This window comes from Adiantum capillus-veneris, chromosome 23, assembly GCF_014529385.1.
Source record: "Adiantum capillus-veneris isolate H3 chromosome 23, ASM1452938v2, whole genome shotgun sequence".
Taxonomy (NCBI): domain Eukaryota; kingdom Viridiplantae; phylum Streptophyta; class Polypodiopsida; order Polypodiales; family Pteridaceae; genus Adiantum; species Adiantum capillus-veneris.
This window is the reverse complement of record NC_140953.1, coordinates 56334846-56346709: the sequence shown is the minus strand read 5'-3', so window position 1 is coordinate 56346709 and position 11864 is coordinate 56334846. Positions and strand designations below refer to the sequence as shown.

Here is an 11864-nt window from a genome sequence, read left to right as displayed (position 1 = left end):
ATATGCAAGGTTGTCACGTGTTGCACATAAGCGAAGGTACTATCCCTTGCTGAGAGCCTCTCCCTGACATAGTGTTGATACACCTCAATGTGCTTTGTGTGACCATGAAAAATTGTGTTCCTGACAATTGCCAATGCGCTCTTACTGCCAGTGTAGATAGTGTTGGCAGTGTCCAGTCCAACACCCCAAATCAGCCCATAAGACGTTGATAGGAGTTTTTTGGTTTGAAGTTTGCCGGCTCATGTATATGTGGTGTGCTCGATTTTTCCACTTTTGAGTGTGCTAGAGTTGATCGGTACAGTGTTGGGCAATGCCAATTTTTAATATCTGCTCTTGACTATGGTTCAATCCTAGTATCTTGTGAGTATTTGTGATCAAACAAGCTGGCTTCATGTCAGTTTCTTCCTGTGTGCACAACTTGCAAGGTTAGCCAATTATAATGGCATCTCTTCTAGTACACCGTATGATTTTAGACATCTTTGGTTTCGGCATGTCGCATCAGTGAGTTCCACCCATGATGGTAATTCTGCAAATTGCTATTGTGATGCCATGAGATTGGAGTTTCTATGGCTAAGGTAGGATGCTATGTAGTGGTGAGGAGGGAAAGGCCTTTGAAGCTCCAGACCTTGAAAGGGGGAGGGCAGTGAGAACCCACCCTTGACTGAAATTTTTAAGGTGATTATGGAATGTAGATCAAAAAGTAAGCAATGATTGGGAGCATGGCCACCTGCTGACGGGACGTCTCTCGAGACCACACTGGGCAAGCAAAGTGGGGGAGGACAACGCGGGGTTGGGGGATGCGAGAATGGAGAGAGGGCTGCAAAAAATCCAGGCTTGGCAAGCACAGAGGGGAGCAGCCCGAGGCTGCTGCTGCTGTTGAGAGAGAGAGAGAGAGAGAGAGAGAGAGAGAGAGAGGTACGCGGGACTGATTGCAAGGAGAGTCCGCCTGCATGGAGAGAATGGAGTAGGTGACCAACTTGCAAGGACCACAATCGGGTGGCGCATGGGCTGCATACAAGAGCAAGGGGAGCCATCAGGCTGGGCTGTACACTGATTACTGGCCGGAGTCAAAGGGGGCCTCTGAGAGTATTGCAAGGCCGTGAGGAGCTGGACAGGAGCTTGTGGAGTTGCCTTTAGTTTTTGGAGACCCAGACAAGGGAACAAGAGGTTGCCATGCATGTTGAGGGAGTTCTCAAGGCCACCCACTTACATAGAGAAAGAACACTAGCCTGGCCAACAATAGAGAGGAGCAGCTCGTGAGAAAGGATTGTTTTTGGAGGTAGGACAGGGAAACCATGCACGGCAAGAGAGAGAGAGAGAGAGAGAGAGAGAGAGAGAGAGGACATGGGGCATTAGCCGGAGAGCTACTGAGATCAAGGCTTGTTGAGCTTAGAAGCGCAGGAAGAAGCCAAGCTACACTGCATAAGTAAGGCAAGACTGAAAGTTCCATTGAAGGATGGATTTACTTGGGGCTGTCCCATGCTAGCAATGCTTCTCCATCTCAATTAGTGGCATAAGTGCCTCGTTGCTTTCCTTGGCACATTCAATGGGTCATTTATCATGCTGTCGTAGGTGATTGTGTACAAAGTGCATCCCCTCTTCTTCATCTCATGTAGCAAGAAGCTAGGTCTTGTCGGCTTCCATAGTGCAACCTTCAACAGTCCATCTATCACACTACTTTATGTGATCATCTTTGGGATGCGTCCTCTCTTTTACATCTCAGGCAGTCAATACAATAAGGCTGGTATCAAGTTTATTAACTACACCTTCTTCTGTTGCTTCTTAACGAGTGACAATTGGTGGTTTAATGGTCTGTTGATCTTAGCGCCTCCAATAAATGATGTGCACTCTCTTCCTTCTCGAGTTCAAGCAGAGCGGCATAGATCTCAAGCAGTTTCTTTGTCTTGATTGAGCAGATGTGTGCAAGTTTACAAGCTTGAAGGCGTATATACTCATGGGGGACACACACTCTTATATTCTCTCCACACTGAAGTGCCCTCACTTACAGCCAGGTGGTGCAAACGAGAGCCTTAGGGTGATAAAAGGCTTGAGCTCTATTATCTATTTGTATGCTTGGCGATGTGGGCGAGCTATTGAGAGGCAGTATCTTGCTCTACTCCTTTTACATGTCGTCATTTTTGTGCCCCCACTGAGCAGCGTGTCGTTGAGTACCTTCAATAACAGGAGCAGGTGTTTTGGTTTTGAGCATTCGACACAGGCATCACAGACTTCTGTAAACATGGCAGCAATGAATGTATGCTTATGTGGAAGGAGGGATGAGGATGTACAAGCATGGGTTATTCAAGAAGATATGTTGCTTTTAGATCTTGATATCTTTGATGATGTAGAGAGGGCTGATTTCATGTACGAGAGGTTGTACGAGGATGCTTGGCATTTTTATGGTTGTCTTCCTGAGCAGGTGCAATATAGTTGGAAACTCATGAAGTATGCTTTATTGAAATATTATGCATATTCAAAGCTGCCAACAAGAGGTCATGTATATTTTTGTGGCACTGCAAGTGAATGCATACACTTTTGGATAACACAAGTTGAGCATGAGATGATGCGGCTTGCAATCGACAATGATGTAGCAAAAGCTGCATATGCTTCACAAGGCTTGTCTCATGATGCTTTTATGTTTTTGCATATGCTTCCGGATGAGGGGGATTACAGCTGGTCAGCCTTGAAGGTGTCATTGCTAATACGCTATTGGAGGTTGCTAAAGCCTCAAGATTCAATAGAGTACTCCCTTGTCACTATTTTTGAATCACTACAAGGTGAGTTGCATGTCTTGTGGAGTTTGTTTGAGGGAGACTTGGGAGTTGGATCTGTATGGTTTTCCCCTTATGGAGAGCTCGATGGTTGACATGGTGGAAGATTCATCTATCACAAAGCGTATGCATTACGATGATGAGGTTTTTGAAGATGGATATTGTAGCGATTTTGAGTCTAATACATCTAGCTTTTTGTGTGAAGATGATTTATGTGATAGTGCCTCGCTGGATGATGTATCTGCTGAGGAAGAGTCTTCCTGCAATGAGTTGACGGTATTTGACTTGGCTCCATTCATAGGGACATTAGATCACTGAAAGAAAGATGGTTGGTGGGATTTGAAAATACCGAGAGAGAAAAGAAAACTTTAGAATTGACTAGGGGGAGTGAAGATGTAAGCATAGGAAAGGGAGAGCAGGGACTTGTCTCTTGTGAGGTGTGTGTGCAACCAATAGCAAAGAAGAGTGAGGATGCTTAAGTTGAAGAGGCCGTTATGAGCTTTTGTGATGATGAGAGTATGTGTGAAGAAGTGGTGCAAGTGGAGAGTTTGTGCAATGATGTAAGTGATGTTATTGGTTCTTTTGACAGCCTCTTATCAGAAGCAGGTGTTCATGTATCCTTCTCTTTTACATTTGGTACCAATATGTTGGAAGATGTTACTTATGAGTCTTGTGATCGGTTGCTTGATGAGAAAGTGCCTCTTGAGACGGTCATAGATGCTCTGAAGAATGGTTATCCTTGTGCATTTGTTGTGAATGTATTTAAGGGATTTGTATGCCTCTTTGCAGGCATGTATGCTTTTCACTGCCTCTTGAAGGCCACAACTTTTTCTCATGATATCCTTATAAGTGCTTCCCAGGCCTTGGAATGCAATGTGGCTTATGTTGGCCCAACTCTAGGTTTCAATGCAAGAGATTACGAGGAGGGAAGTCTTATGATTCATATGCATGAGGATGACAATGTTTATGGTATGCTTTTTGGTGTGATGTTAATGCATGGCAAACTTTTGAAATTTTCTTGGGAGCCAGGTGGAGGTTTGTTACTAATTTCATGCATGGAAGGTCAAGTTTTTATGTGTGGGATCCAGGTGGAGTGAGCATCTACTAGTGTTGCTGTTGACCATGATGCTCCAGCAGGCTAGGGGGGTTGGCAAACTATGATAGGAGTTTTTTGGTTTGAAGTTTTCCGGCTCATGTATATGTGGTGCGCTCTATTTTTCCACTTTTGAGTGTGCTACAATTGATTGTACAGTGCTAGGCAATGCCAATTTTTAATATGTGCTCTTGGCTATGCTTCAATCCTAGCATCTTGTGAGTATTTTTGATCAAACGAGCTGGCTTCATGTAAGTTTCTTCCTGTGTGCACAACTTGCAAGGATAGCCAATTATAATGGCATCTCTTCTAGTACACTTTATGATTTTGGACATCTTTGGTTTCGGCATGTCGCATCAGCGAGTTCCACCCATGATGGTGAGCCTGCAAATTGCTATTGTGATGCCATGAGATTGCAGTTTCTATGGCTAAGGTCGGATGCTCTGTAGTGGTGAGGAGGGAAAGGCCTTGAAACTCGAGACCTCGAAAGGGGGAGGGCAGTGAGAGCCCACCCTTGACTGAAATATTTTAAGGTGATTATGGAATCGGGATCAAAAAGTAAAGGGTCGTCTGCAACGATTGGGAGCACGGGACGTCTCTCGAGACCAGACTGGGCAAGCAAGTGGAGGTGGAGAACACGGGGTTTGCACAGAGGGGAGCGGCCCGAGGCCGCTGCGAGAGAGAGAGAGAGAGAGAGAGAGAGAGAGAGAGGTAGGCGGGACTGATTGCAAGGAGAGTTATCAACTTGCAAGGACCGCCATCGGGTGGCGCATGGACTGCATGGACTGCATACAAGAGCAAGGGAAGCCGTCAGGCCGGGCTCAACATGTACACTGATTCCTGGGAGTCAGAGGCGGCCTCTGAGAGCATTGCACAGGCCGAGAGGAGCTGGACAGGAGCTTGTGGAGCTGCCTTCAGTTTTTGGAGACCCAGACAAGGGAACGAGAGGTTGCCATGCATGTTGATGGAGTTCTCAAGGCCACCCACTTGCATAGAGAAAGAACGCTGGCCTGGCCAACAATAGAGAGGAGCAGCTCGTGAGAAAGGATTGTTTTTGGAGGTAGGACAGGGAAACCATTCACGGCAAGAGAGAGAGAGAGAGAGAGAGAGGACATGGGGCATGAGCCGGAGAGCTGCTTAGAAGCGCCGGAAGAAGCCAAGCTACACTGCATAAGTAAGGCAAGACTAAAAGTTCCATGGAAGGATGGATTCGCTTGGGGCTGTATCATGATAGGTCATACAGGCTGTACCATGCTAGCAATGCTTCTCCATCTCAATTAGTGGCATAAGTGCCTCGTTGATTTCCTTGGCATTCAATAGGTCATTTATCATGCGGTGTTTTAGGTGATTGTGTACAAAGTGCATCCCCTCTTCTTCATCTCATGCAGCAAGAAGCAAGGTCTTGTCGGCTTCCATAGCGCAACCTTCAACAGTCCATCTATCACACTGCTTTATGTGATCATCTTTGGGGTGCATCCTCTCTTTTACATCTCAGTCATAATAAGGCTGCTATCAACTTTATTAACTACACCTTCTTCTGCTGCTTCTTAACGAGTGACGCCCTGCAACATTAGCAACGCAAAATGCTATGAACGTGGAGCTTTATCTTGAAGCTGCAGACGTTGACCAGCTGTTTGGCGCCTCCAATAATGGTCTGCTGATCTCAGTGCCTCCAATAAATGATGCGCACGCTCTTCCTTCTCGAGTTCAAGCAGAGCGACATAGATATCAAGCTTGAAGGGGTATATACTCATGGGGGACACACACTGTTATATTCTCTCTGGACTCCAGTGCCCTCACTTATAGCCAGGTGGCGCAAACGAGAGGCTTAGGGTGATAGAAAGGCTTTAGCTCTACTATCTATTTGTATGCTTGGGGATGTGGGCAAGCTATTGAGAGGCAGTATCTTGCTCCACTCTTTTTACCTGTCAGCATCTAAGCCATACACACTCAACCGTAGCTATGAAGACTGCATGTACTCAGCCTCACAACCGGAAGTGGCCAGAGTAGGTTGCTTCTTGCTCAACCATAATATGCATGAGCTGCCAATCATGAAACAAAAACAACTAGTGGACACTCGTGTGTCAAAACTACCAACCCAATATGAGTCCAAAAAAGCATGTAAATTTGGTGGCAATGACCCCCCCTTGGGATAAAACAAGCCAAGAGGTAAAGTTTCAATCAAGTAGCAAAAAATCCTCTTGACATCTTGCAAATGCTTAGACCCTGGGCTATGCATGAATTTGCTAACCTGTGATCTACTACAAACTGAATATCCAGCCTCGTGCTGCATACATAAATGAGCCATCCAACAAAAGTTTGGTAAAGTCGAGTGACATCAGTAGGATCACCTGGATCATGAAGACTCAATTTTAAAACACTACTTTCCATGGGAGTGGCAATAGGTTTGCAATCCTCAAGTCCAAACTTACATAGCAATGTCTCTATGTAACTTTTTTGTCTTGAAAGTAGCATTCAAATCAACCTTAAATTCAGCAATATATCTCTCATTTGGTCCAGTTATTAGCAAATCATCTACATAGATAACCACAATGAGAAGTACATCACCCTCATGCTTTACATACAATGTGCTTTCTGTTGGACTGTTACAGAATCGTCATTTGACCAAATGAGTGTCATTCTTCTCATACCAAGCATGAGGAGAGTGCTTCAACGCATACAAAGTTTTCTTACATTTTCACACTTTATCCTCTTGTCATTTCTTGACAAAATCGCGAGGCTGTGTTACATAAAATTCCTCATATATGTCACCGTTCAAGAAAGCAGTAACAATGTTTGGCTGATGTACATCCCAACCAAAAAGAATTTCCAATATACATAGAAAACGCACAATAGTCATACGACAAGTGGTAGCAAAAGTATCTTCATAACCTATGCCTTTCTGTTGTGCATTGTTGGAATTAGGGTTGCAGAGAAACACACACAGCTTGGAGAAGACGAAGGAAGCTCAAGTCACACAATAGAGAGTATGTTACTTAGTGTGCAATGGAAAGATAGTTAGCCCTAGAGTGATGGGCGTATATACAATGCACGGGGGAAAAAACCTCCTAAACAGGGAAAAAATGCCCCAGCGGTCCTAGTGTGTTCACACACATCACTACCACATGTATACGGTAACAAATCCCCCCTGGAGTGATGCGGTGAACGAGAGCTGGCACATGAGTAAAGGGAAGTGCCATGCCCTGAGGACAGGATCGGTCCACAAAGGGGAGTAAGCCCAAAGCTTTGCGGAAAGCTTCAAGCTTCTCACGAGACAATGCCTTTGTGAAAAGATCTGCAAGGTTGTCCTGTGTTGGCACATAAGCCAAGCTGATCTCTCCTGCTGAGAGCCTCTCTCTGACATAGTGGTAATGCACCTCAATGTGCTTTGTGCGAGCATGAAAAACTGGGTTCCTCGCAACTGCCAATGCGCTGTGACTGTCAGTGTAGATAGTGTTGGCAGTGTCCTGTCCAACACCCAAGTCAGCCATAAGGCGTCTGAGCCATACACACTCAACCGTAGCTGTGAAGACTGCCCTGTACTCAGCCTCACAACTCGAAGTGGCCACAGTAGGTTGCTTCTTGCTCAACCAGGATATACATGAACTGCCAAGCATGAAACAAAAACCACTTGTGGACACTCGCGTGTCAAAACAACCAGCCCAATCTGAGTCCGAAAAAGCATGTAAGTCTGGCGGCAATGATCCCCCCTTGGGATAAAACAAGCCAAGATGTAAAGTGCCACTAAGGTAGCGGAAAATCCTCTTGACAGCCTGCCAATGCTTAGACCCTGGGCTATGCATAAATCTGCTGACCTGCGAGACTGCAAACTGAATATCTGGCCTCGTGTTGCATACATAAATGAGGCAGCCAACAGCAGTTTGGTAAAGAGTGACATCAGCAGGATCGCCAGCATCATGTAGACTCAACTTCAAACCTGTTTCCATGGGAGTGGCAATAGGTTTGCAATCCTCAAGTCCAAACTTACATAGCAATGTCTCTATGTAACTTTTCTGACACAAGGCAATACCACCATCACACTGCTTAAACTGTATACCCAAGTAATGATGCAACAACCCCAAATCTTTCATCTTGAACGTAGCATTCAAATCAGCCTTAGATTCAGCAATATGTCTCTCATTTGGTCCAGTGATCAGCAAATCATCAACATAAAGAACCACAATGAGAAATACATCATCCTCACGCTTTACATACAATGTGCTTTCTGTTGGACTGTTACGAAAGCCTCGTTTAACCAAATGAGTGTCAGCTTTCTCATACCAAGCACGAGGAGATTGCTTCAACCCATACAAAGCCTTCTTACATTTTCACACTTTGTCCTCTTGTCCTTTTATGACAAAACCGCGAGGCTGCGTTACATAAACTTCCTCAAATATGTCACCATTCAAGAAAGCAGTAACAATGTCTGATTGATGTACATCCCAACCAAAATGAGCTGCCAATGCACATAGAAAACGCACAGTAGTCATACGACAAGTGGGAGCAAAAGTCTCTTCATAATCTATGCCTTTTTGTTGTGCATAACCCTTTGCAACAAGTCGAGCCTTATGGCGATCGATCTCACCATCCGGCTTGCGTTTCAACTTGTAAACCCACTTCGTACCAATGGCCTTTTTGCCAGGAGGCAAATCACATAAAGTCCATGTGTCATTCTCTATAAGTGCATCATATTCTGATTTCATGGCAGCAATCCAATTTTCTGAATTCTGTGCTTCATCAAAAGACAGAGGCTCCTCAACATCATGTAAACTAGACACAGCCAAAGCATAACAATCTGATGCATAAGATGCATGGCGAGAGCCTGAACGAGTACGACTAGATAAAGGTGCATCCAATTTACTGTCACGCAAAGTGTGCACCAGCCATTTTGGCATACCTCTAGCCTGCTCATTTTCAGCCCTTTCCTCATCAAGTACATCATGTACATCTGCATCAGTAATAGGCTGTTCTAAAACATTTTCAGAAACCCCCATAGGCTGTACATCTGCCTCATTGGAACTTACATTCGTATTTCCACCACTGAAAAGAGGCAACAAAGTGTCATAAATGTCCTGTGAGCTTACATTACTATCTCTAGTACATGACGGCAAGGGCTGAACAGAGTCTTCCACAAACACTACATCCCGTGAAACCAGAATACGTTTTGTTTGCGGATGATACAACCTGTAACCTTTGCTTTCAGCACTATAACCAACAAAAATACATTTGACAGCCTTATCATCCAATTTTCTGCGCTGCACTTGTGGCAACAAAGCATATGCCAAACAGCCAAAAATACGCATGTGCTCAATAGAAGGTTTTCTATCATGCCATGCTTCATATGGAGTAATAGACTACAAAGCTTTCGTAGGACACGTGTTAAGTACATAAGTGGCACACATGATGGCCTCAAGCCAAAAAGAATGCGGCAAAGCTTGACTTTTGACCATACATCGTGCCATTTCCGTTAGTGACCTGTTTTTCCTCTCAGCAACACCATTTTGCTGAGGTGTATAAGGCACTGTACATTGGTGTTTTATCCCACGACTAGCCAGAAATGCATTAAATTCATGAGACATATACTCCCCCCCTCGATCGGAACGGAGGGTGCCCATAGTACATTTTGAGACATTTTCAGCCATAGCCAAAAATTGTTTGAAGCACATAAAAACTTCGGACTTCGCTTTAAGCGGAAATACCCATGCATGCCTGGAGTAATCATCAATGAAGGTCACGAAGTACAGGTAATTGCCCAAGGACGGAGTTTGCATGGGCCCACAAACATCACTATGCACAAGCTGCAACCTGCATGTGGCCCTAACTGAACCATCCTTTGGAAACTTAGAATGCTGCATTTTACCCAGAATACAGCCTTCACAAACATGTTTGACAGGTACTTCAAGAGGCGGCAAAGAAGCAACCATATCAGATTTCTGCAAACGCAGCAAACTGGCAAAATTCAAATGACCAAAACGTGCATGCCAAAGTTTTGCATCTGAAATAGCCCTTGAATCTGCAACAGCATTTGCAAAATTTTGTCCACACTTGTCATACAAAGTGAGCTTATACAGCCCACGGCACAAAAGCCCAGATGCAACAATTTCATCACCAAAACTGAGATCATGAACTGTACATCTGTCATCCACAAATTTGACTACAAGTCCAAGTCTAGCAAGTGCGGATACAGACAAGAGATTCTTCTTGATCCCAGGTACATAAAGTGCATCAACAAGTGTGAAGGAACTGCCATTAGCAGCAGTGAGCACAATCTTTCCAACTCCCTGAATTGGATAAGAGGCGTTGTTGGCACAAGTGACTGAATTCCCATGAGGGACAGACTCTAGAGAGGTAAACAATTCACGATGTGAGGTAATGTGCTTTGTAGCACCACTGTCGAAATACCACACATGTGAATCTGCAGCAACTGACAAGCATGCATCATGGACAGCAGGATTGTAAGTGCACTCTGCGCTAAAAGCCCATTCTGCATCAACATCAGCATCACAATCTCCTTTCACAGAAGACTCAACAATGGCTGCATTTGTAGTGGAACCAGCATTTGCAGTGGAACCACCCTCTTTCTTCTTAGCCTCTTTGGCCTTCAACTTAGGACACGACTTGATTAAGTGATCATTGGCTTTACAATAATGGCAACGCATCTTCTTTTTGCCCTTATCACCAGAATTGCCAGACGAAGTGCTGCCACCAGAAGCATTAGGAACATAATTTTTGCCACTCACAGCAGAACCATAAGAAGTGGCTGCATTACTGTTACCACCCTTTCTTTGAGAAGCAATAAAAGCCTGTTCAACTGCACGCTGCCTAGTCCTGTTTTTTCTAGAAAGTGACTCTTGCAACAGCAATGTGCATAATGCATCAAACTTGACAACTCCAGGATTTCCTTGGGTCATCAGTCTCCAAGTACTAGCAAAAGTCTGGTAGGAATCTGGTAAGGCATCAAGAACAGTCTGCACAAGGGAACTGTCCGAAATGACTTCACCTGCAGAAATGAGTTGCTCATTGATATCCTTGACACTAGCAAGGAAAGTGTCCATATCATCTTCCTCATGCATAATCTTCGAATCTAGCTCTTTACGCAGCAAAGCAATTTTAGCCTCATTGCGGCTTGCATAAAGACCTGCTAGAATATCCCAAGCCTGTTTTGCAGATTTTGCTGAACGGATGTGAGGAATAATGGTGCGCTTCACAGACAACGCAATCAATGCATGATCCTGCGCATCCTTAACATCCCAACGAGCTTGTTCTGCCGTAGGCAAAACAACTGTAACAGCTGCAATCCTTGCAGCAAGACCTACAACATCCTCAATATCGCCTACATCTTCAGAACCACGACGTACATCAATGCCCTGCACAATGTTCCAGACACCTTTTGACACAACAACATGTTGCATCATATAAGCCCACATAGGGTAGTTGTCCCCATCTTGAACACATCTTGAACACATCTGTGTTGTTGTTGTTAGCCATGGTAAATGCTGTACCTGATGTGAAAACTGCTCGAAAATAGGAGAAATGGAGCGGGAACAACTTGTGCTATATAGCACAAACCGTAGAAGACTATAAGGCACCTGTTATGCAGAAAACGGCACTGACAGAAAATCTGCACAAAATGACAAAATAGCCTGTGCAGTACTGCCCGTAGTGGAAACGGAGGCCGAAATGAGCCCAAATCAAAATTCTGAGCAGACCAAGCTCTTTGAGCTTTCCCAAAATATTTGTCGACCTGCGAACGCTCGCCAAAGCTCATTGAAATTGGAGAAAGTGAGCAGGCGTGTGCTGGAGCAGCTGGCGACTAAGCCCGGGAGGACGTGACCTGCTCTGATACCAATTGTTGGAATTAGGGTTGCAGAGAAACACACACAGCTTGGAGAAGACGAAGGAAGCTCAAGGCACACAATAGAGAGTATGTTACTTAGTGTGCAATGGAAAGATAGTTATCCCTAGAGTGATGGGCGTATATACAATGCACGGGGGAAAAA

General features: G+C 44.7%; 1 protein-coding gene and 1 pseudogene across 1 annotated transcript; both read left to right on the top strand.

Moving 5' to 3' along the window:
* Positions 1–1954: 1954 nt before the first annotated feature.
* On the top strand, positions 1955–2866 carry LOC147427818 (uncharacterized). The gene has a single exon (XM_086496777.1). The coding sequence runs from the start codon at positions 1955–1957 to the stop codon at positions 2864–2866; it is 912 nt and encodes a 303-aa protein (XP_086352903.1).
* Positions 2867–3265: 399 nt separating this feature from the next.
* Positions 3266–3879, top strand: LOC147427817 (uncharacterized; annotated as a pseudogene).
* Positions 3880–11864: the final 7985 nt, after the last annotated feature.

Coding starts and splice junctions, on each gene's coding strand:
- LOC147427818 (XM_086496777.1), top strand. CDS start 1,955: ATGGGGGACACACACTCTTATATTCTCTCCACACTGAAGTGCCCTCAC.